General features: G+C 54.8%; 1 protein-coding gene across 1 annotated transcript in view; it reads right to left on the bottom strand.

Moving 5' to 3' along the window:
• The window catches only part of Impa2 (inositol monophosphatase 2), a 41,060-nt gene extending 16,436 nt beyond the window's left edge, over positions 1 to 24,624 (bottom strand). Inside the window, exons 1-4 of the mRNA XM_046421445.2 lie at positions 24,358 to 24,624; positions 10,086 to 10,219; positions 3,418 to 3,522; positions 1,160 to 1,205 (exon numbers count right to left, since the gene is read on the bottom strand). Coding sequence (XP_046277401.1) covers positions 1,160 to 1,205; positions 3,418 to 3,522; positions 10,086 to 10,219; positions 24,358 to 24,453 — 381 coding nt within the window. The 5' untranslated portion in view covers positions 24,454 to 24,624. The remainder of the gene's footprint in view (positions 1 to 1,159; positions 1,206 to 3,417; positions 3,523 to 10,085; positions 10,220 to 24,357) is intronic.
• Between the last annotated feature and the right edge of the window lie 1,040 nt (positions 24,625 to 25,664).

The raw sequence follows: 25,664 nt of genomic DNA, 5'->3' as shown, positions 1-25,664 counted from the left end.
ATCAGATGCCTGAGGATGGTCTTGGCTGGCACTGGGATGATTCAACCACATGGAAGGGTCCCACCCTACAGCAAAAGGGACCAGTCAGCTAGTGCCTGCAGACAGCCTGCAGCTTCCCAGTGACCCTTCCTGCCCAGCCTCCTGCACTGGCTTTAACAGGGTAAGCCTCGAAAGGTGCTGGTGGAGACCAGCCTGTGGCAGGCCCCAAGACCCAGGGAAATGTCCTGGCATGCTCAGGAATGGAGGAGCGGTTCCCCTTTTCAGGAGCTATCACTACCAGCAGGCACCTCCTGCTGTCCACAGGGACACAGGACCAACCAGCAGACCTAGACGGGCAGAGGACCTGGTCATCCTCCTGGACGTGACCTCCTTCCAGCAGCCTGCTCTCAACCTGCTGCAACCTGGAGGCCATGAGCCCTAACCCTTGTGGTGCTGCTAGGCCTCCACATTCGCTGGTCTCAGTGATGACACTGACCAGAGAAACCCGGGAACTGTTCAATTCCCCCATTCAAATCCTCACTGATCTCCAACTTAGGTGTCCGAGGTGTGTGCAAACTTCTATTTCTGAGCTGGGCAGCCGTGTTGACACTGAGAAGAACACCTTCTAACAGGAGATGAGGAAAAGGCTTTGGTTCCCAGCCCTGTTCAAATAATTCACTACCGGAAAGTAAGGCTCCCACAGCGCTGCCGCCTGAACCGGTTACCAAAGGCTGAAGTGCGACCCAGGCCTCTCCGGCAGGACTCCTGACACTGCTTAGTTCAGAAGGTCTCTGGGAACCCTGAAAGAGCCACGCTCTCATACTAGTAGCCAGGGGAAGAGAAGGAAGAAGAAACAGAATACTGAGATCCAAAACCTTGTCCAAAAATAGGAGCTCCTCTTGGCTTGTGACTAGGTCACACGCTCTGGGGGTCAAACAGACACTCGCTTGGATCATCTGCTTCAGAATATCTCCTTCCACAAAAGGACCTGGGTGGAAGCACGCTGTAGGCCACCTGCAGCAGTGAGGGACTACAGAGACTCAAATGCACCCACCGCCATGGTCAGTGCTCGTTTCTTTCCTGAGGTTTGGACACACACACTCGGATTCACTAATCACGACTGAGGCACACGGCAAGAGGCAGGACTGCAGAAGCGGAGACCAGGGCTGGGGCCTCGTACCTCTTGGTGGACGGCAAACCCGATGCTGACAGCCACAGTGGGGAACCTACAGAGAAAACAGAGGGTTTACGCACCAATCGGGAGCACCAGCCCCAGGTGCTGACGCCCCCGGGCCAGGCGGCTCCCCTGCACACGGGCCCTCTCCACACTCTGGCTGGACTTAGGTTTTTAAAAACAACTTCTCACAATTTCACTAACTGCCGCCAAGAAAAACGGATTTAGCTGGCCATGTTGTAGGACAGCTGACCTTGGAGGAGATTGTCATGAAGCAGGTGAGCCAGCGGCCCTCTGAACAATCAGCCACCAGGCCTTCAACAATCAGCCTCTGGTTCTCAGGGACCTAAAGGGAAGCAGAGACCTCTCAAAGGCCAGCCCCCATTCCCAGTGAGGTGCAGAGGCCCAGGAGGTGACATCACGGACCCTAGGTGGCGGCCTCCACGAGGAGGCCACAGGCTACTTTCTAATATCAGTAACACCCTGACTGTGACCCCAGCAGTTCATGGTGGGTGAGCCACAGAGGTAGAGGGACATTTCTGTCACAGTGTGTCTGCAGTCTTACTTGGTGATTCTGTTGCTGCTGCTCAGATAATCCCTCCTTGATGTTCGAGTTCCCAAAGCTTAGACATAGAAGGAGCGGGGAAAGGCCGGTACAAACTTGCAGGTACACATGAGCAACTCCTCCTGCTGCCTGACTAAAAGGCCTTGCTGGCCACTACCTGGTCACTATGACTGCTCCAGCTACGGTCCTGGGGTTCTGGAATTGCCAGATAAACATGAGAGCCTCTTTTCAGCCGCCTCTCTGGCCCCAGGTCCCCCTGCAGGATGCAGAGGGAAGCCCTGGAGAGCACGGGGCCACCAGGGTCCACCCCTCACTACAGACAGGGCTTAGCCACTGCATCCCTCACAAGCACCTTGAATGACAAGTTGGACAGGACTAACGAGGCTCTGCTGGGTGCGACACCAAGGTAGGGACTCTTGGCAGGGGCCACGCTTGAGTTGATATGACAGCCCAATGGCACCAGGCAGCACGACTCCACGGACAGGAGAGGGTGACCCTGTCTGGGTGACTGAGCTCTGGAGGTAACCTCATCTGGAAAGCAGTCATGCTTGCCATGGTGCTCAGAGGGATGTTACATATAAACACTGCGGCGGCAACCTGGGGTAGCACCAGTAGCCAGGTGCCCCGTGGCCTGGCTCTGCCCATGCTTCCAACAGAGCCCAACTGTGGCCCAAAGCCCAGGTGTGGCCCGTGAGCTCAGGACTGGCCCAACCCATGGAACGGGAGTCTCTCCAGGGGCTCCAGGCACCACCCAGTGGGAGAACGGCCCTCTGCAGAAGCCACATCACGCTCCATAACATTGGGTCATTGGCCACTTGTACCTGACCCTGATAAGCAGCACGGGGCCCACAACCGCCACGTCAGGGAGCTCCCAAGGTTGTACCTGTCACCTCCCCAGTCCTACAGCTCTGTTCCCTGCCCCTCCTCCCCTGGGCTCCCAACCTCCCAGAATCTCCTGCTTTCTGTAACCTGAGCTCTCCTCCTGTCCTGAAGGTGACTCAAATCTCATCAGCGTGTGCCACTCTCTGCACCTCAGCTTGGAAGTTGCTGGGTGGCTCTGTCTTCTACCCACCTGCTTCTAAGTGGCACTTCGTAAAGGCAGCCAACATTAAATGGAACTTTTATTTTTTTTAGTACTGGGAATTAAATCCGGGGCCTCAGACATGCTACGCAAGCGCTCTAACACTGAGCTATATTCCCATTTTTATTATGAGACAGGGTCTTGCCAAGTTGCTGAGGCTGGCCTTGAATTTGAGATCCTCTGCCTTAGCCTCCTGAGGCACTGGTATTACAAGTGTGTACCACTATACCTGGCAAACACTTTTTTTCCACATTTTTTATTGGTGCACTATAGTTGTGCATAAGATAGGATCTGTAGTACACATTTGTACATACACACAATATAATATAATTTAGCCAGCCAGTTCCATTCCCAGCACTTCCCCTCCCACCTCCCTTTCCTCTACTAAGCTCCTTTTGATTCAAACGCAACATTTTAAAAACAAGAATTCCTTACCTATATTCTGTAAGTGTCTCACAAATGGAAAACCTTTTAAGTTTTTCAGGGTTTGATAATAACCTTTATGAGACTATGAACCCTCGTAGGTCTGTCCACATACCCCGACTTCAAAAGCCTGCTACTGAAGACAGGCCCTCCGAGGAAGCAGAGCCCTGTGGGGGTGCTCCCAGTCGCACTCACCTGTGCACGAAGTTGCAGGTGCCGTCGATGGGGTCGATGATCCACGTCGGGCTCGGAGTGAGCACACACTTGGCCCCAGAGGCTGTGGCTTCTTCTGCAATGAACCTGCGGTAGGGGAGCACAGCCTGAGAAAATGTGCCCAAAAGGCCACGGGACAGGCGTCAGACTGCTTCCAGTTCTGCTAGAAGAAAGAGGGCTCCTTCGATTTCATGAGGGTTTTTCAGGGTCAAATGGAGGCAGAGCCTTTAAAAGACCTGTCAGTTGCTGACTCAGTGGGACTGAGAGCAACAGGGCTGGGGTGAGGGTCAGGAGGTGAGCCTCAGTCCCAGAGCTTGTGTTCAGGGCCCAGCGCTGCCAATCACATCAGACACCACCAGACTGACACCTCAGTAGGGGAGAGCAGCAAGAGCCCAGCAGACCTGCAGATGATGAGGACCTGGCATCAGGCCTCCCACAGCAGACGCTCAACTGTGTTCACTTGAGTCTAGAAAGAGCAGGTCTGTGCGGGAGATGGGAGACTGAGAGGCGCTGGCCTGCAAGGCCGGGCCCAGGCCTCCAGCTGACGCTTTCCTTCTGGCATTGCTGTGCCCTGGGGCATGGAGCAGTTAAAAGCCACCTACTTCTAACGTCACAGGTAACAACCGTCCTTGCCATCCAGCTCCACAGGCCTGCACCTCCTGGTTCCCACAGACACCTTCCCCACTCTCCCCTCCCTGGCCTCCAGCTTCCCTTTGGGAAAAAGCAAGTGAGGCTGGCAAGGGTGTGGTTACCAGGACGCCTGTTGCCTGCTGTCATGAGATGCTCAGCAAGGTCCCCCTACTCCAAGAGCCCTCCAATATTCCTTCTTTGGGGACATGGCCACCTGCTACAGCCTCCTGCCCCTGCACTCTGCAGTGGGCCTGTGGTACTGAGACCCTCTCTTAATGAGGCCCCTAAGCTGTCCTCACAAGGGAAGGAACCCAACAGGAAAATCGAGACCTCAGGGTCAACGGGCACCAAAAGAAACTCAGCTTTCTCCAAATGGCACCCAGCTGCTCGGTCCAGACACTAAGGAGTCCTCGCCCCTCCTGCTCCCCTCTGTCCACCCTCCCCGTGGTGACCTTCCTACAGCAGGGGTCTGCCTCACGGCCCAGCCTCTTGGACTTCCTGAAGCTCCCAGAAGTGTCCCGCTGTACACGAGGCAGCCTGGCACTAGGCATGCTGGGGCATGTCCAGATTGTCCAAGTGTGCTGAGGGCAGGGCCCTGGCGCCAGGCTGCAGTCAAGGCAGCCACCAGCACACACTGGGTCTGTATGGAAATGCGGAGCCCTGCTGTTTTCTAGTAGGTTCTCAGGCCCTGTCCTCCTCCCCACCAGAGAAAGAGAGAGCTGCCGACAAGAAATTTTTACAAAGAGAGAAAAGGAGTAAGAAGCTTCTTATGGACAGCTGGCATCTGGTGCTCTGCCCAGCAGGCTGCTGGGCCCTGGAGGAAGTCACTTTCCCCAAGGAACCTGTGCCCTAAGGTCTGGCCACAGTGAGCTTGCAGACAAGACGGACAGGATGCCATTGTAGTGGCTGCTTCACCCAGTCCCCAGTCATTCACCACAGGGGGCTGTTTGGATTTAAATTAAAATTAAAGGGCTGGGGTGTGGCTCCTGGTAGAGCACTTATGCACCACCACCACCACCAAAAAAAAAAAATTCCATTCTTTAATTTAATTCTCACCAGCAGCATTTCAAGTGCTCGGCAGACACAGCAACTGTCACAGTAAGCGATGCCAACAGAGCCCCCATCTCCCAGGGCTGTGCTCAGCAGCAGCTCCTGAGACAAGGGCAACCTGCCTGCGTTCTCACATCACTTCTGTCCACATGCACTGCAATGTCCCAGGCCCCTGCAGCTCCAGGGCTGGCATCACCCTCTCACAGGCACCAAGTTCACACTCTGTACATACACAGCACCCTGGCCCTCTCTGTATAAAGCATCTGACAGTAACCCACGGCCACACACACGTCACCTCAGCTGGCTGTGTCCACCACCTCCCTGGGTCTCTGGGGGAAACCCGAAGTGAGCAGGCAAGGCATGGGGACGTAAACACCAAGCTGTGTAACGCAGCTGGCACGGTCTTCCCCTGGGGCTCGGGCTGCGTGCTTCCCATGGGCATCGTGTGCCCCTCCACCTGGGAGGTGAGCCCTTCCATCCTGCCACTGCCTCTGGCCCAGGTGTGGGTGCACCCACCAGAGCCCATGGCCAGGTACTGGTATTCCCAGACAGGTCTAGATGGAACGATGGCAGGGTGGGGCTGGTGCAGGAGCCTGCATGCCTGAGCGCAGGGAACAGGCAGGAGCAGAGCCGAGAAAGATCTCAGGCAGGGACTGTGTAGGTGGCATCCCCTCTGCCATCTCCCCCTGCCAAAGACTCCTGCTGCTGCTGCTGCTGCTGCGTGATTTTCCTTTCCTGGAGTGGCTTATAATTATGGTTATAAAGAAAACGGTCCACACCCTAAAAACACACACAAGGAGTGAATGCTAAAGCTTAAACTGGGCACAAGGGTGACAGAGGGTGACAAAAGCAACAGAGACATGGCTCAAGAGAAGAGGGAGCAGGAAAGACTCATACACAAGTTCCCAGGAAGTGGGAGGGTGCGGGCTTCTTTTTCTTTCCAACTTGGTCTCAAGTAGGAGACTGGAGAGGAAACTGCTGGCCCCTGAAGGAGGGCGTGCGTGTCTATGTGTGACAGTGTCCACCCTGCATCGGACTGCCTGGGCAGCCCTGGGCACCCTGCACGTCTCAGGACACCAGGAGGCCTGTCTGTCCCCTTGCAAGCCCATGTATAGAACCCCAGCCAGGGCCCACTACACGCCTGCTAATCATGCTCCACTCTGCACTTGATGGGGCACTAGAGGTACCCACCTGAGCCCTGGGCTTTTCCAGGAGTCGATCATTCGGCCCTCGAGTCCCCCTCTGCCCACCTGTTGTCCACTCTACTCGTGAGCCCCCTCGCCTCCCTACTGGCTTCCCAGGAGGGGTGCAGCAGCCTGGCTTCGGCTCCTAGTACTGACAGCAACAAGGGCCACATCCCGTCTTTGAAGGCACCAGAATATTTCCATGGCAGCCACAGCAGGTGGGGGAAGAAGTGGAATTTTGTTTACTTAACCCTGACTTTCTTCATAAAAGCAAATGACTATGGAATGGGAGAAAACGTTCTACCGCTCTCTGCAGGACTTGGGAGAGTCTGCTCTCAACAGATGTGTGACATGAGACACCTTCTTAGAAGCCACCAGGATCTCCATGTAACAGAACCAATGCCCGTGACTTCACTTAGGGAGCTCAGAGACCCTCTGGAAAGCCCGTCTGACAGACAGGAGAGGAGCACCGAGCAGCGTTGGAAGTCTGGTTACGAGCCATAGTGACCCAATGCTGCAGCCCAGTTTAAATACTGGCCTGTTTTTTCCAATAGTCATAACAAAACCTTCCTTGTGATTTTGGCAGCCGAGTGCTTCTAAGAGTGTCTTGTTCCCTGGCTTCTCAAGAGTGTCCCTCTGTGACAGGAGAGTCAGCATGGTCTCCATCCACTGCAGAGCTAACCGATGCTCCTCAACCACATCTTCTCAAGCTGCAACCTGGTTCTGGCCCCCAGGGCTCTGACCCAGGGATAACATGAGAGCCCAGGGTAGAGCATATGGGAACGACAGGAAGTGACGTCCAGCTGCTGGTGGTGGAAATCCGTCTTCTCCATGTGGAGGACTATCAGTCGTTCTGCCTGACACGTGCCTTCAGTGGACATGGCACTGTGCTGGGACTCTGCAGAGCTCATGGTGCACGCCCCTGCAAGAGGCAAAGAAGGTGCTGGCCAGCCAGGGCAGTCTGAGCCTCCATTTTCTTCCTCCACTTGAGCCACCCACCTGGTGACTTTGGACAGGCTCTCAGGAGGGGACGACGACGTGGTTACAACAGCGTTATCACCAGTAACAGGTCCACGTGGCTACCGGACATCTCAAAGGAGCTACACTTGCATAGCAAGCACCAGGCCCTGGGTTCAATCCCAGTCCTGAAAAAGAACAAAAAGCCCAACCAACAAAAAGTATGTCTGCAAAGCAGCTATGCTTGGCTCTCATCCCAAATCACAGACCAAAAGCAGGCTCAGGGGTCCCAACAAAGCCAGGGCGAGCCTGAGACTTGCTAGCGAGGTCAATGTCACCGGTGTCTTCAGAGACCCAGCTGCTTCCTGGCTGTGCTCTGCAGGCTTGCCTCTGCCATCACCACGGCGTGTCAAAGGGTGCCACCGCACCTCAGGGACAACCTGGGTCAGTTCCTCCTTCACAGGTGAGGAATTCAGGGCCCTGAGAAGCGCAGTGACTGGTCGGAGCTGCTGGGGCTGAGGGCACAGGCGAGTTGGAACCTTCTTGTTCTTTGAGTGGGTGTGCACTCGTCTTCCAGGTCAGGGACCCAAGATTTCAAAATTTCACAGATGAGTCAAATAAAATGATAAAACTTCTAGGAACCTCCAGGCTCTCTTTTATTTTATTAAAAACAAGAAAGTTGCAATAAATCTTCAATAAAGTTTCATAAAAGTCTAGAAACGAGGAAGGATCAAAGCTCAGACTGTCAGTCCTTCCTAAGAAACGATGACAGGCAACCTTACACTACTATATTGCTTCAGGGATGTTATTTAAATTCTTGAAAGCAGAAAAGTAACAACACATTACTTATAATATGCATTTTTTCCTCATTGCAAATTTATCAACTGGCCTATGGTCTAAAACAATTCAATTCCCATTTTGTTGTTTTTATTGTTGTTTTTGTTTGTACTATGTGGGATTGAACCTGGCAGTGCTGTACCACTGAGCTACACCCTCAGCTCTTTTCATTTTTCATTTTGAGACAGGGTCTCATTAAGTTGCTCAGACTGCCTCAAACTCCAGATCCTCCTACCTCAGCCTCCTGAGTCACAGGGATTACAGGCATGTTTCACCATGCCCAGCTACTCTGGTATTTAAAAGAAAATCCTAGTTACAGGGTTCAGTGGAACATGCCTGTAATCCCAGCAACTTGGGAGGCTGAGGCAGAAGGATAGCAAGTTCAAAGCCAGGCTCAACAACTCCCTGAGACTGTGTCTCAAAATAAAAACAAAAGAGCTGAGGACATAGCTCAGTAGTAGAGCGCCATGTCTTAACCCCGGTTTAAAAAAAAAAAAGTGAGGGCTGGGGATGTGGCTCAAGCAGTAACCCGCTCGCCTGGCATGCGTGCGGCCCGGGTTCGATCCTCAGCACCACATACAAAGACGTTGTGTCCGCCAAGAACTAAAAAATAAATATTAAAAAATAAATAAATAAATAAATAAAAATCTTGTGGTGCTGTGGCACACGCCTGTAATCCCAGTGACTAGGGACGATCGAAAGTTCAAAGCCAGCGCCAGTCTGCAATTTAGCAAGGCCCTAAGCAACTCAGTGAGACCTGTCTCAAAATAAAAAATAAAAAGGAATGGGGATGTGGCAAAGAGGCTGAGTACCCATGGGTTCAATCCCTGGTACAAAAACAAAACAAATTAAACGAAAAACTTCTTAGATACGCTAAAAATCATTTTACTTAATTTGAATTTTTGAAATAAACTGAGCGTCAGCACTGGCCCTCAGAGCCCAGGAAGAAGGGTGTGGCAAGGGACCTTGGGGGTGCGGGGCAGTGACCACGGACTTCACTTTGGGACCCACGGTTCCTGGACGAGTGAAGGCTTCCGACTCACCGCGACCGAGGCTGGGTGAGTCTGATGGAGACACTTCCGGGGATCCCCACACGCCCTCTCTACCATCCTCCACTCAGAGGGGCTTCAGCATCCGGGGGCCCCGGATGGAGACGCATGTCCACCTGCGTGCACAGCAACGCACGCTCGCGCAGACCGATGGCAGACTCCCCGGGCTCCCCCCGCGGGCTCCCCCGTTTCCAGGACCGCAGAGCAGACCCGCAGCACCTGCCACACCGCCTGGCACCCCCGGGGCGACCTCACGAGGCCCTGCCCATGCCAGCCTGCTGACGATACCTCTTCCCAGACGGAGGAGCCGGCCCTTGCCGTCCCGTCCGACACACGACTGAGGCCGCAGCAACCTCCAGCGTGACACTGATACAGTCCTAGACGTAGCTGGCTGGTGGCTGCGGCACCTTCCTCTCAAAGAATACAAGCAATCTATGGGCTAAATTCTTTAGCCATCATGAGAGCTGTGTCCTTACAAAGACCTGGGGGACAGAGCGCCCGTGTCCCCATGTGCTTTGGTCTGGGTGAGGGGAGCCCGTGTCACTATACACTGGCGATGGAACCGGGTCCTGTGTGGCTGACGTCTGCCGTGTCCGTCCTCCTTTGGAGGCAGGGTAGGCACAGCTGCCAGGGATGTCCCTGCTCCAGGACTCTCTGGGTCAGGCTTGGCCATGCCTCTGGAAACAGGGGTGGCTTAGTGGAGGCGCCAGTCACCTCCCGAGCACAAGCACATGCGCTTAAGAGTAGCACCTTCTGTCTTTGATCTGCGGACACGAGGTTACCGCGATGAGCAGGAAAACAGGTGGGCTCACTCTCCTGCTCTGCAGGGCCCAGGACAGACTGTGGCCAGGGATTTCATGTCCGCTGGGCAGTGACAGTCAGCAGCGCCTCCGGATGGGCCTGGCTGTGTGTGCCGGGTGTGTCCCCCGAGGAAAACGCTCACCTGTGGGAAGGAAACCGCTTTCGCAACTCAGAAATAATCAAATTTTCCACGAGGTGATCCGTCTCTGTCACAAGATCCACGGCTGATGTTTTTGTTGAGACTCGTTTCTCCTCCGTCAAGGCTTTCCTGATGATCTGAAAGGAGAATGTAACAGCAGGTGGCACCTCGTACCCAGAGCTCACGTCCCTTCCCCCACCACTGCCCCTCTGGCCAGCTCTGTGCTGCCGGGTCCACCCGGTGGCTTATCCCAGACCCCTCGGGGCTCAGCATCCCCAGGCTCCTGGGGCCACCAGCCAGGATCCTCTCACAAGGCAGACTTGCCTCTCCATGTCTCTCCTACCTGTGAAACAAGGTTTCCTTGGAGGAAAGGAAAAACATGGTTTCCAAAAGAGGAAAGTTAGCTCAGACCTGTCCAAAATAAGAGGGTGGAGCACACCTGTGGCCCCGAGAATCCTGTGCACTCTACCCTGAGACCTGAATGAAACCTTCCCTGTCCAGCTCACTTGATGAAGCGAACAGGATGCCACACGGTCCCGAGTCCACACCACCCGTGTGCACACCGAGGAGCAGGGGCCTGCAGCTGTGGGGGCAGAGCCACCTCTCGGCTGCCCTGCACCAGTCCACGTCCCCACTTCACAGAGACATGCAGAGGGATGGGAGGCTCAGGCGCAGGATCCAGCCACCAGCACATCCTGTCTAAATACAGGGGTGAGTACTGGGGGCAGCATAATCTCCCAAAGGCTCCTGGGACCCACAGGAGACCTGAACAGGAAGCCCCAGAGGCAGTGACTCCATCCCCAGCCCCTGCAGGAAGGTCGGCTCTAGCTGGGACTAAATCACCACCTCGCTTCCGGCCAGACCTTTCTTCTCCACTTCTGTCTGTCCACAACTGCATGTTGCCCTCATCATGAGGAAGGCAGGACACCTAATGAGGAGATCTCTGCTTACCAGCTGCCACTCAAAAATCCTTTATTTCTTTCAAAAGCAGCACCAACTGTCCAGCCTCAAGCACCTGGCCCACCCCGTGCCACCTGCACACACCTCCTGAGCCCTTCTGGGGTCAGGCCATGTATGGATGACTGCACTGGAGCAGAGGCCTTAGAGAGGAGCAGGCAGGCAAATGGGACCTTGAAAGGCCCCCGGGCCACAGCACCCAGCAGGCCCTCCTAGTGCTGGCTGGTCCCATACTGAGCCTTGACAGGTACAAATCTTGGTTGCTAAACAGATGCACAGAATGGATTTGGAACGTGATGGGAAGTACAAGAGGCCCACAGTCCAAAGACCACTTACGCCCCGCAGCTCCACCCTCCAACACCTGGCAATTGCAACATCCTGCTCAGCACCCTGTCCTTCTCACACCAATTTGCACATGGCAGTCTCTTTCCAAAAGCATTGCCACAATCCTTTGATGATAAAGTTCACACTCTCATAGCCTCTGTGGGTCTTCAGGAACCCTGAATTCTGGGCTGGTCCACACGGGCTCTTTGGCACGCAGCTGGCATCCCGTGTGGTGATGCGATTCAGTGTGGGAGGGGTCTGCTTCTGCAGAAGGCTCGCGTGTGTGTGTGCATGTGTGTAGTCAGAAAGGCCCCTAACCAGAGGATGTGGTCTGAGTGGATTTGGCACCAGAGCTTCTGGGATCTTGTTGAAATGGGTTGGGGTCTGAGATCCACATTTCTTTTTTTGAGGTACTAGGGTTGAACCCGGGGGAGCTCTACTACTGATCTACTTGTCCAGCGCTTTACTATTTTTGAGACAGGCTCTTCTTGCTAAGTTGCAAAGGCTGGCCTTGAACTTGTGATCCTCCTGCCTCAAGTTGTGGGGATCAGGGGTGAGCACCACGGTGCCTGGCTGGAGAGCAACATTTCTGACAGACTCTGCTGGACACCAGTGTTGGGAGCACACTTGGGTGCAGTGGGTGGAGCAGCCCTCATCCAGGGAGGAGGGTGGCCAGGAGCTGGGATGGTCACTTGGCAGGCAGGCGTCGGGCAATTCACCTGGACTGTGTGTCCTTTCAGGAAGCGGTCACAGGCACGTATTCCATGGCCATCAGCAGCTGCCCTACGGAAGCTGGCCTGAGGGTTCAGACAGATGGATCTCTCCACTGTAGAGAGCTGTGCCAGCCTCCCTCCTGATGCCTACATCCCACCTATCCCATAATAAGCAACTGTTATTTTTGCAACCAAGAGTTGAGGAACAATGCCCACCTAGCTCCGTGTGGGATGGGAAGCACTAGGAGAGGCAGAGAGAGCAGGGCCACTGCAAGGACATCAGAGGAGGGACTGCGGGCATTGTTGGGCACCACGGCCCCTGCCCACGCCAGGTCTGCTCCCTTCTGGCCCTTCATCTCGTCCCACTCCCACAGGGCACCAGGGATTCTGTCTGTGCTGGCCTTCTGTCTCCACCTGCCCCAGCTGCAGTCATCCTATGAGTGGGGGCTGACTGTGCTTCTCTCCCTGCACCGGAAGCTTCCACCAGCAGACTGTCTCTGCCGCGGGCTCTTCCCCTTGCAGCCGAAGCTGCGCCTGGTGTGGAGGGGGTACACAGAAGTCAATGGGTGAAGGAATGAAAGATGTCAGACAGTAAGAGTGAACTGGGCCACGCATGTCCCTGCACCACCATGTCCATGTGGACACTGACAACCTTCGTCTATCTGCTCCCTGTGGTTGACTTTCTTGTTGTCTGGATGAGAGACTCTGAAGTAGCCAGGTGCAGTGGCACATGCCGACAGCCCAGCAATTCTGGAGGCTGAGGAAGGAGGATCCAAAGTTCAAGCAACTTAGTGAGACCCTGTCTCAAAACAAAATAAAAAGGACTGGAAACGTGGCTCAGTGGTAGAGCACCCCTGGGTTCCATCCCCGGCACCACGACACACACACAGAAACTCCCGACAGGCCTAAAGCCACATCTTCTGGCTTCACCAGGGAGCCCTGCCTCTGGAGCCAGCCAGAAACTGCTGCAGGCCCTCACACCAGCTCCCATCATGACGCGCTCCCACACCTCAGCACACAGCCCCTGCAGCGTCCCTGCTGGGCAGGGGAAGTCAGCCCTCGCAGGCAGACAGCTTTCGACTTGGCCTTGTGGCAGAGAGAACTGACCCCAGATTACCCAGGCCCCCCTTTTCCCTTTTTGGAACAGAACCCCCGTGTTGTAGCCAGGTGTGGAGTTGCCTGGGGGTCCACACTGCCTCCTGTGCTGCTGGGTGTGGCTAGGGGCTCAATGCTGCCCAAGAGCAGATGGACAGTCAGTGGCCACACCTGCAAGCTGAGTCCCACTCTCAGAGGACATTGCAGTCAGTTCCTCTGTCCCCTGCTCCCCCCCCCCCAGTCTGTGATGTGTGGCGCTGACAGGGCAGCCATGGCCACTGCAGGAAGATGCCACCACCTCAGAACCAGGAGAGGGGCCCAGGAGGCACAGCCACCTGCACCCTACCTCCTACTCACTGGACGGACGTCTGTCGCTGATGCCTGTGAGCCTGGCAGGCAGAGGATCAGCCTCCAACTAGGCCCCATGACCTCCCACCGCACCTTGCATCCATGCTCCTGCCCGTGGCATCTTTCGCCCTAGAGTCTCCTTCCAGGGCCACAGTCAGCACTGGTCCTTCCAGGCCTACTGTCCTCCTTTCCAACTTAGTTGAAGTGTCCCCCCCAACGAGCCATCTCCTGCCAACCTGGCTCACCCAGAGGAAGACCTCAGCACTGCACGAGCCAGCCCAGGAGCTGCCAGAGCACAGTCACCTAGGAATCCCTGGGGTCTACTCATTTGGGTGCACGGCCCACAGGTGGGCATGCAGTCGTGCAGGACAGACATGGAGGGTCTCCGTGACTGTCCGCTGAATGAGCAGACAGGGATTTTCTGATGGCCACACTAGTGGATGCGACGCCGCAGACTCCGGAGATACCACATTCCTTTACTGTTTCTGGAGATGCTAGGGATGGACCAGGGCCTTGCACGGGCCAGGCTAGCACCCCCCACCACGCCCCCGACAAACCAGGAAGATCCTTCAACGGGGCATCTGCAGAGCCATCTCTAACCCCAAGCTTCCAAACCATACTCGGCTCCTGCGTGACAGCGAGGTAGGTGCTCAGGGTGAGTGGGCGGCTTGGGGACAGCTGCTGAAACCTAGGAGTGCCCACCAGAGGGACAGGGCCTGGCCACAGGCCTGCGAAGGCAGGAGACATGAGACTTGAGGAGCAACGTTCTGTCGTGGCTTTTCAGAACTTAGTTGCTCATTTCTGCTCTGTTAGAACATCCCACTGTGTGTGCTTCAGGAAGGCTGCGGCAGGCAGCACCTCTGCCCCATCACCTACCTCCCAGTGGCTCAGCAATGTAGCAGCAAGACCCTGTCTCCAAATAAAAAATAAAAAAAGGGCTGGGGCTCAGAGGTAGAGCGCTTGCCCAGAGTGTGCGAGGTCCTGGGTTCAATCCTGGTCCTGCCACACAAACCGCCTTCGACTGGCATGCAGACCTCACCACGCCAGTTCTGAAAGAACACGGATCTGACAAAACATGACACCTCAGACAAAACCCCAAACCTAACAGGATGCTGAAAGAACGGTTTGCTTCCTAAGCTTTCCTACACTGAGAAAGGAGAGAACGGTGCTTCCACGGAGGGCTGCACCTCACACACCCAGGGCCCTGCCCTGCAGCCCAGGGAAGGGGCGGGACAATGGTGACCCCTGGGGAGTGACTACACCTCTCTCAGCCGCGGAGGTTAAGACCTTCTTGCTCTGGGGCGATGGGCAGTGTGGGCTGTGGGTCCACTGGTGCCCTCAGCCACTCACTAATGCAGCGTGCACTTGGCAGGCCTGGTCCGGGTCTCCTTCCAAACAGCACTCGGTAGACGTTTAGCTCATAAAACACGGGCCTTCCGTCGCTGAAGCCTGAATTCCAGGCCCAGAAGAGAGGCCCACCTTGGCTGCAGCACCAGACACCCAGGGCCAACATGTCCAGCCAGAGGCCCTGCTCCTGCCCACACACCATTGTGGTCCTGTGCTCCTGGCCCTGGGCGGAGCAGCTTGTGCAGCCTAGAATGTTGCCCTGGGGTCCAGGTTCCTTCCTCTCCAGCATGTGGAACAGCTCAGCCAAAGGGTACCTCCAGGGGGGCACTGTATCTCCAGGGGGGCACTGTACCTCTGCCTTGTCAGTCTGGAAAGTCGCTGCTTCCTCAGGTGTGGCCCTTGTGATGTGCCCTGAAAACACGTGAGTGTGGTGTGATGATTCACTTGATGTGCCAACCTGACTGGGCTACAGGGTGCCCAGATACCTGGTCAGACACTACTATTCCCAGGGCTTCTGCAAAGGTATTTTCAGATGAGATCAGCATTTCAATGGGCAGAATAAAGCAGGCTCCCATGGGTGGGTTGAACCCAATCAATTAAAGGCCCAAAGAGACCAGACTTCCCTGGACTAAGCAGGAATTCTGCAGTGTTAAAGGACCTCCACCTCCTGGGTCAGGGCCAGGGTCATTTCTCACCCAGTCTAGCCATACGTAGCAGGCCCTCTGGCCAGTCCTCCTCTGCAGCTTCCTCCTACCCCCACCGCACTGTCCCTCATCCACTTGATCACACCACCACAGGACCAGGCCTGGGCCTGCCCTGGGCAGCTGTGCTCCCCAGAGGGCCAGGCTCATCCTGACTGTGCTGTGTCCCAGGCCCCATCCTGAGAGTTCACACGTAGCAACTCATTTAATCCCCGCTACTTCACGGAGAAAAAGCCTTATGATCAAGATGAGGAAACAGGCTGGGGTACGGCTCAACAGCAGAGCACTTGCTCACACGTGTAGGGCCTGGGATCCACCCCAGCCCCACGAGAGGGGGGCAGAAACTGAGGTAGACTCGTCAGCAGGTTGCCTAGGGCCACAAGAGTGAAATGGTCCTCCTGCCAAGGCCCCTTCAGATCACAGCTCGTCCCAAGGCCACTGACCCACAACCCATCGCTGAGTTCCAGACCTCGGTCGGTCTCAACCCTCAACCTCCCTCAACCTCGGGTTTCCCTGTGACCCCAGGTTCCCCTGCCCAGGGCCGAGCCTCCCTGTTCCACCCTGGGCTTCAGACAGGGCGTATGACTCCTGGAAGGGCATTTTGTCCCCGTCCTGTCTTCCTATGCCCCTGCGGGACCCGTCCTCCCCTCTGCTCTCCCGAGCCCACTGCCAGCTCTCCAGCCGACTGGCCTTTCTTTGACAGGGCACAGCTCAGCCACATTCTTCCAGGAAGCTGTCCCCACCTCCCAGGCCCTGGCGTGACTCCTACCCTCATGTTCCTCTTTGCTGCAGTGACTGGCCTCCACCTCTGGGCCACCTGGGGTGGCCCCAGCAGGCCGGGAGGGAGCTGGGACAGTGACAGGAGGATCCTGAGACTGGCTTAGCCTCAAGGTCAAGCTCACGACGCCTTCACCAGCTGAATCCTTCCCTCGCTTTCCGGAGGAAAGAAGCTGCAAACCAGGCCAGCCTGAGGTTGGGACCCAACAGGAGGCCTCAGACAGGACAGGGCCAACTCCTATCCTCTTCCCCTCCAGTCCCAGGGCCTCTGGACCTCCACCCAGCCCGCTATCCTAGGACTGGGGAGCGGGGCCTGGAGCTCCCCACGACCTTCCCCTGGCTACTTCTGCCTCTCCCCACCCCTGAGGCACGGTCTCCACTAGGCACACCTTCCGCTGGGTTACCAAGTGCCCCTCTCAGGCCCATGGAGGACAGGGCACCTTGCATGCCCAAGGGACAGAAGGCTGCAGGTGCGATGACCTCGGGAAGGAAGGCATCCTTGCCATTTTCCTCAGAAAGCTTTTGTTAGCAAAATGGGCATAAAAATGTCACTTTTCTCACAATGTTATCTAAGGAAAACAACAGGTGTCCTCTCGGGCCAGGTTAGGACAGTGGGCTGGACACTGGAAGACCAGCTGCTTCACCAGGGCGCTCTCTTTGCTGATGTTTTCAATGGTGGGGAAAGTTTTAGAACATTCATGCAGACTGACCCACCCCGTAGAGCCAAGCAGGAACTGGGACATGGGGACAGGTGACACAGGGACTGGGGATGGACAAGGGAGCCCAAGATCACAACCTGCCTCCCCACTTCCTCCAGCAACAGGTGAGTCAGTGCTGGCCGGGCAGTGGGAGTCTCTTCAGAGAAGGGCACCACCCAAGACGACCCACACCTGGCCTTCAGGAATCTCCCTGACCATGCTATGGTGGAGCTCATGGGTGGACAAGCCTGCTCTCTTCACCACAGGGACAAACTCAGCCCTAAATGCCACCCACCAGTGACTTCCATGCTACATCTCTCAGCCTCTCTCTGGCTCTGGGCACACTCAGCCTCCCCACTTGGAAACCACCAGCAGTTCCTGCCTCCCACTCCCAGAGCTAAACCCTGACCTTCACCTCCCACATGAAAGTGAAGGACATCTTGGGGACATGGCAACCCGTTTGGCCAGATTTTCAGGGACCAAAGTTTGTTTTGGGAGTTCTTGGGATTGAACCCAGGGGCTTTACCACTGAGCCACATCCCCAGCCCTTTTTATTTTGAATCAGGGTCTTATTCAGTTGCTGAATGTCTCACTAAGTTGCTGAGGCTGGCCTTGAACTTACAATCCTCCTGTCTCAGTCTCCTGAGTCAGCCTCCTAAGCCATTGGGATCACAGGTGTGTGCCATTGTGCCCAGTTTGATGTGAACCTTTGAAGTCATCCTGGATGCTTCTTGTTGTCTTGCCCCTACATCCAATCCAATAGCAAACTGTCACCTCAGCCCCCCAAACTAGGTCTCTCTGGGCCACATGGCACTCAACCCCGAACTGCATACTGCACTTGGAGCAAAGGTTAAGTCCAGAGTTGCTGGACAAACACTGTTGGGTGAATAACTATATTTCTAATCACTGTTTTTGTACCCCATTCTAAAAACAAACAACATCACAGAGGTCGATAAACATGTAAAAGCATTTAAAACCCCAATAACCAGCTGGTGCAGGCTTCCCAGCATGCTGGAGGCCCTGGGTTCCATCTGGCACCACAATACTAAATAACTAGATGAATAAACCGCAGTAAAACACCAGCTCATGTCCATCGCATGGCTAAGGAGGAGAAGGGCCACAGTGTGGAGGATAAAGAGCCTGGGTGCCCAACCCACCTGGGCAAGGAGCGTGACCTGGACACCCCTCTCAAGAACCACTTGGCAAAATCTCCATTCCGGGTCATGAAACAGAAATTCCAATCCCCAGCGAAATGCATTCATACATAATCAAAAGACACAGGCAAGGACATTCACATTAGTCATCTCAGCTCCAACCTGGGCATCACCCAGAGATTCCTCAAGAGCCAAGCATGAAGGGCCACGCACCCACACAGCAGTGCTCCACAGAGTCTGGCCCACACTAGACCCAGAGCCAGCTGCAAACCCTAGGAATGCTGATGCCCAGCCCCTCCAGGCCCTCTGAGTCAGACCCCTCAGGTGGCTCAAGCTCCAGGGCCAGGGCAGTTTGCACACCCATGGTCCCCATTAGAGCCCTAAGGCATTCCTCACAGAGCTGGGAAAAAAAAAATCAGTTCACATGGAAACACAAAGACCTGGAATAGCAAAGTCACCCTGAGCAGAAGGTGTGGCCTGGAGGCATCACAACACCTGATTTCAAAACACACAGCCAGGCCCACCTGAAATTCCAGTAACTCAAAGGCTGAGGCAGGAGGATTGCAGAGTTGGAGGCCAGCCTGAGCAATTTAGCAAGACCCTGCAGCAAAAAAAAAGAAAAAGAAAAAGAAAGAAAGGGCTGGGGATGTAGCTTGGTGGTGGAGTGCTTGCCTAACAAGCCTGGGGCCCTGGGCTCCTTCTCTAGTTCCACAAAACAACAGCAACAAACACCACAGGACAAAACAGCAGGGCACTGACACACAACAGATGCACAGACCAAAGTAACCAGCCCGAGGACCCAGGAAGGAGTCCACGGGTCTCCAGCCCACCGACCCTCCACAGGGGCCAGCCTAAGTGGCAAGCGGTGCTGGGAAAAGCGAGGTCACACTACTGAAACCAGAGCCCTCTCTCCCACAGCAGTAGTCATCAAAGACCTTAACGTGAGACCCGGAGCTGAAATCAGGAGACAAAAACAGAGGAACCGGCACAGGCAATGAGCTCTTGGACAGGACTCCAACAGCTCAAGAAACAAAACAGGAACCGACCAGTGGGGTTGCGTCAAAGGAAGGCTCCTGCACAGCCACGGACCTTTGTGGCTATTCATCTACAGATGATTAACATTCAGAGGAACAGCAGCTGGGTGTGGTGACACACACCTGTCATCCCGGTGTCTCAGGAGGCCGAGGCAGGAGGAGCCCAAGTTCAAGGCCAACCTGGGCAACTTGGTGAGGCGGTGTCTCAAAATAAAATATAAAAGGAGCTGGGAGTGTAGCAAATGGCCAATAAATATATAAATTTTATTTTATCTCACTTCAGGTACAATGGCTATCATTAAAAAAAATGCTGACTAGGAACACTTATATAGTGTTAATAGAGTATAAATTAGTACAGTATGGAAGTTCCACAAAAAACTAAAAATATCACATGATCCAGTTATCCCACTCCTGGGTTTATTATATTGGCAGGAAAAGAAGTCAGAATACAAGAGACACCTGTGCCCGTATTTACGGGCACCTGTACCCACTATTCACAACAGCCAAGATGCGGAATCACCTAGGTGCTGCCCCCAGAGGGATGGGTAAAGAAAACATGGTAAATAGACACAATCAAGTATTCGTCCAGCCACGAGGAAGAATGGAAGCCTGTCATTTGCAGGAAAATGGACAGAACTGGAAACAAGTCAGTGCAGAAAGACAAGTGTCTCACGTTCTCTATTTTGTGCAGAACCAAAAAATACAGGTGACCTGCAAGTTGGACTATTGAGACGAGGCAGGGGTGGGGGAAAGGGAGGGTGTGAGAGGGTAGGGTGATGGTCATGACCAAGGCATGATCAATGCTCCTTGCAAAGGTCACACTGAAACCCATTAATTCGTATAGTTCATGGATATTAATTTTAAAAACTCTGCTGGGGGTGGGGGCATAGCTCAGTGGTGAGGCCCGTGCTAGCTCATGCAAGGCCCCAGGTTGTATCCCCAGCACCACCACACATAAAAATTCTGTTGGGAAGATGGACAGTTGACCATACATTTCTACATACAGAAAACCAAGCAAATGAAAAAACACACGCACTTTCTTTTAACTTTAAGGAAAACAAAAGTTGCGTAAGAAAGAAAGGAATGCTATACATTGCAATACCCAGCACCCCCAGGAATCACACTCACAGCGAGGGCACCCCAGTGGAGGTAGCCGCGGGACACAAGGAAGAATGGCAGGGCCAGGAGCTCACTGGGCACTCACCTGGAGTTCCACTCAGCCCCACAAAAGAGGAGGAAAGAAACCAGCAGCTGAGGAGGACAAGGCAGGAGAATGTCAAGTTCAAAGCCACCTCAGCAACTCAGCAAGGCCCTAAGCAACTCAGCAAGACACTGTCTCTAAACACAAAAAGGGCTGGGGGCCTGGCCCAGTGGTGAAGCGCCCCAGGTTCAATCCCCAGCACCAAAAAAGAAAGACAGAAAAAAAAAGAAAATGCCAGTGGGCCTGGCCAAGCCCCTGCAGGTATCAGGACAATGGCCTTGGGAAATGCAACCTGCTAAGGGGTGAGGCCACCAGGGAAGTCGGAAATCCCAGGATGGCACCATGGGTATTGTTTTCCTGCTGTGCTCTGCCTTTTCCAAGTGCCAATGCTCATCTCTGAATGCTCACCTCGGACAGATGGGCACAGATCAGCTGCTCTGACAGCTGCGCCAACCCCGCCTCTTTCCACAGTGACCTCCCACCTCCCCTGGCAGGGGCAGCTTTGGCCAGGCACACTTGCTGTGGTTGGTAGGGTCTGTCTGTGGGGTGTACAGCCACACCTGTACTTCCCGTTAGCCATCCTCTACAGGAGTGGTGTCCAAAACGCCTGTCCTATCTTCCACTGGACTGACCTGGCTCTTCTGGGGTCCTGCCTGGTGGTGCTGACAGCACCACCAGGCAGGACCCCAGAAGAGCATGTGAGCCCATGTGTGGCCGCTGGCGATGGAGTGTGGAGACTGCAGGGGAAATGAGGCTTCCACTGCAAGACCCAGGCACAAGTCTGTGGAAGAGTCTTCCATGTCTTACACTAGCATATAAAATGTTAACACAGAAAAGAAAATTGGCAGAAAGTTCTCAATTTGATGACAACCTTAAACACGTATTTGTTTACCAGTAATGACTTTTGCAGACTATTGGTAATACATTTCCATCAGCCATGCTACAGGAAAGGCTGAGTTTACCTTTCTACTCCCTCCATAGAAAATACAGTAAGGGCAGCCAGGAACCATGGTACACATCTGGAATCCCAACAACCCTGGAAGCTGAGACAGGAGGATCACAAGTTGGAGGCCAACCTTGAAAACTTAGTCTCAAAGGAAAAAGGGCTAGGGACATAGCTCAGGAGTAGTGTCCCTTGGCTCAATCCTCAGTAGAAAACAAGGGAGGAAGGAAATACAAGGGCTGGGGTGTAACTCAGTAGTACAGTGCTTGCCTAGCATGCTCTAAGTACAGGGTTCCATCCTCAATACCACAAAAGAAAATGGAAAAAAAATCATAAAAATCATTGTCATTCAAAGATGCAAAGAATATGAAGCCAAAAGAAGATGAAAAACATAGAATAACGAGAAGCAGCAAACAAATTGTTCTTTTTTTATGTTTTGACACACTGGCAGAATTTGTTAATCTCAAAATGCATAGTTGTGACTGCTGATTTTTTGTTTGGTTGTTGTTGTTTTGGGGTACTGGGGATTGAACTCAGGGGCACTTTACCACTGAGCCACATTCCTGGTCCTTTTTATTTTTTAATTTGAAACAGGGTCTCACTAAGTGGCCAAAGGTTTCACTAAATTGCTGCCACTGGCCTCAAATTTGTGATCCTCCTACCTCAGCCTCCCGAGTGTTTGGGATACTAAGCATGGGCCACCACTTGTGACTGTTCATATTCTAAATAAATGACTTTTGTATCTAAATTGGAATTTGTAAATTTGTGTTTTCTTAAAGAGGGCCCCCTAAGTTGCCTAAGCTTCAAGCCTAAAGAAACCTGACACCACCACCCCCAGGAGAATTAAAAAAACATAAAGTACATTGCATGTGATAAACACTCAAGTTAGTGACTGTTGCTTTTTGAACCAGCAGTGGGGTGGGTGGAGGCTATGGCCCACCAGCCAGGAAGAGGTTCCTGCAAAGGCATAAAGGCTGGGACTGGAGGGGCAGGGTGGCTCCCAGAGCTGCTGAAGGAAAGGGAGTTGGAAAACCAGGGAGGAGGGCAGGGACCGGAAACTGAGGGAACAGGGGCAGGGGATGGGGTAGAGAGAGGTCTGGCAGATTCCCAGGGCGCCTTGGCTGGAACTAGCCTCCACCAACCAGAAGCAACAAAGCCCACCTCTTGGGAGGTTGTCTCTCTGCTCCCCTACCTTTTGGCATCAGACTCTTGACCTCAGAAGAAGCCCCTAACAGAACAGCAGGGTGCTGGGTACAGGTGAGAGGGTGGGCAGTGGGGCCTGCTCTCCTCCCTCCCTGGGCGGTCTGTTGGAAGGCTGAGTCTCCAGCCAGCACCCAGCTCACTACAGGAGTGTGAGTTAAAGACACTCATTCTCTGCACCGGGTATGATGACCTTGTGTGGCCATGTCTGCCCCAGTCAGAATATTCTCTCACCCGCTGCCAGCCAGGCGGGCAGCACCAGCATAATGCCCACAAGGAGGCCCAGAGTTCAGGGTTTCCTGACCAGACTCCTAATGGCAGCATCTTTATCCCCCATCCTTGTTTTTTTAAAGCTTCTTTGTTGTGTTGGCATGCTGTAAAAACATAAATGACCTTTTAAATAAGTTAAAATTCACAAGACCGTGGAGAACTGGCCTGTGATACTACTGCAAGCTCTATAGGAACATTTGTAAAATTTTTTTTAAAATTAAGACTTCTGTTCTTCAAAATCTAAATTTGAAACCTGTAAAAACTCACCAGCTCACGCTACAGTGACTGAATCCTAAACTGTCATCCCCTCAAAGCCCCAAAGAAGCCAAGTTTTATAATAAAATCCTAAAGTTCCTAACTATTCTGAGGATGCTGGCTCTGGAAGCACAGTGAGGCTGGGGGAAGGAGGGCGGGCCAGCTCTGGCTTGCAGACACAAGTGGATCTGCTTTCCAAGAAGAATGTTTGCCCTGAAGCTCTGGCTTTACCGCCAGTGCAGCTGGGACTGGGGTCCCCCCTTCTCCTTTAGGATGGTTAGCAGAGGTTTCACGCTTTTTAACTCCAGCATCTTTAGAGCATTTTCGGACTTTTAGAACGAAAAGAAAAACGCCTTTTCTTTGGAAGGCCAATCTGCCCACACCCCTCCTCCAAGCCCAAGCACAGACCTTAACAAGCTGAACTTGGGACAAGGCTTCTTCCTACTCAAATTAAACCCAGCGGGAGGCCCCCTTATCCCTGCCACACTGCCGGCGCTCCCTACTGCGTGCCAGCGCTCCCTACTACGTGCGGCTGCACTGCAGGAACCGGGGAACAAGCAGGAAACGAATACTAAAATGCACAGGAGAAAGGAGAGAAGCCCCGCTCCTGTTTTAAATCCTCGTGGCTGGGTTTCTTCAGTCCTATGGCTTGGTTTTCATCCTTTCGGCAGCCTAACAAGTTCCTCCTGAAGGCTGAGTCTGTGCCAATCACTGCGTGAAACCACTTTCAGTTTGTGGGCCGGAGCAAGTTTGGACCCGGATGCCTGGAGAAAGACAACCCAGCACCAGCCCCTCCAGCTCTGCCAGCGCCTGGGGCTTAAAGCTGGGGTAACCTCGACCTGGTCACTGGATCAATTCAAAGGTCCTTAAAACAGCAGCTGCGGTCTTGTAGCCTTGGCAAAGTGACTCTCCCGAACGTCAAGGTCAAGCACGCTGCAGCTACCATCCAACTGGCAAAGGAGAGGGGGCGCCCCCGCCCCACGCACCCGCTAGGTCCTCACTGCCTCGGGCTGCTGGGTGGAGAAGGGGCAGGGAAGGAGGTGTCCCCGGAGCAAACACAAAGAACTCGCTCCCCCGTCGCGTCCCAGCACTTCGTCCGGCTCGGCGCGCACTGCTGCGCACAGGACCCCAGCGCTCGCCTCGCTCCGGGAGCCGGGCCCTCGCCCCGCGGGACTTCTGCGGGACGCCCAGAGCTCCGAGTGAGGGTGACGCGGCCGCGCGCCCGCCTGGCCCGCCCGCCCGCGGCCACCGCGCTCACCTGTCCCGCCTGCAGCGCCAGCTGCACGGCCGCCTCGAAGCACTCTTCCCAGGGGCTCCCAGCGAGCGCCGCCTCGTCCTCGCCGCCCGGCTTCATCACGGCCTCGCCGGGTCCCGCCACCTCCGGCCGTCCTCCAGGGTCCAAGAGGGACCCCGGCTCCCGCCGCCCGGACGCCAGGCTCCGCACGCCCTCCTCGCGTTCCCGCCAACTCGCGCCCGGTCCACCGCACGCCGCACCGCCGCGCCCGCAGGAAGGGAAGCGTGCGGGGCCTTGGCCCGGGTAGCCACGCCCCGAGGCCCGCCCCCGGCCCGCCCCACTGGGCGTGCCCCGCACGCCCCTGGGCGTCGACCCCGCCCTCCCCACCCCCGCACGCAGCCCGGTGCCCCCGCCCCTAAGGCCCCGCCCCGCGCCCCGGTGGGCGCTGGCGGGGCAGAGGGTTGGGGACGCGGGGCTGGGTCCTGGCGGGCTGCTGCCGGGTGAGCGCAAGGGCCAGGCCACGGCTCTGCCCACCACCGCCAATCCCGGGGCGCCTCTGCGCGCAGCGGCGATCCGGCCCGCACCTTCCAACCGGTCGCTGTTTGTCCTCGGAGGTCGCTGGACGTCCGCCTGCTCGGGTCCCATGTGGGCAGCAGGCAGGCGGGTTGGATGCACAGGAGCTGCCATTCAGGCTGCAGTCCAACCCACGTGACAGTCACCGGGGTGCGGGAACTGCTCAAAATCAAAACTGGAACTTGAGCCTGAACTGTGACTGTGGCCAGCCTGTCCGTAGTGAGGCATGACCCTTTAAACCGCAAGGCTTCCACCTCTGGCACCATGAAAAAGTGAATTCCAGGCATTTCCTGAGAGGAACGGCGGCGGTGTCCAAGAGTTTAACGCCGAGCAGCTCAGCCCAGCCCTTTTACAAAAGCTGCTGACCCTGTGGAAGCGTTCTGGCTTGGCCCTTCCCAGAGCCTGGGGAGACCATGAGTTTGTGTAGGAACCCTGAAGGGACGGTTGTTCACTCAAGTTAACCTAAGGATGGGAGTGGGCATTTGTGGAGAAACTTTAGGTGTACCGTTCTGGGACAAAAATTCCAAACAGCAGGAGGAAGTAGGAAGGTAGACTTAGGGACAGATTTAGGGCTTACCTCGCGAAGCCTGCTCATCTTATGGTTCAGAAGAGGAGACCAAGGATCGCCCTGGCCAGTTTAGGACAGGCAAAGGGGTGCTCTACTCCATCCTTCTTATGCTGAGTGATTCGTTTTAAAACGAAATGAGCTCAGTGGTTGATCTTCATGGCAGGTTGTGTGTGTGTGTTGCTGTGCTGGG

Source organism: Marmota monax, unplaced genomic scaffold (assembly GCF_021218885.2).
Source record: "Marmota monax isolate L192 unplaced genomic scaffold, Marmota_monax_Labrador192_F-V1.1 WCK01_AAM20220418_F8-fsc00254, whole genome shotgun sequence".
Classification (NCBI taxonomy): domain Eukaryota; kingdom Metazoa; phylum Chordata; class Mammalia; order Rodentia; family Sciuridae; genus Marmota; species Marmota monax.
The sequence above is the reverse complement of the archived record's forward strand: the minus strand, read 5'-3'. Positions and strand labels throughout refer to the sequence as shown.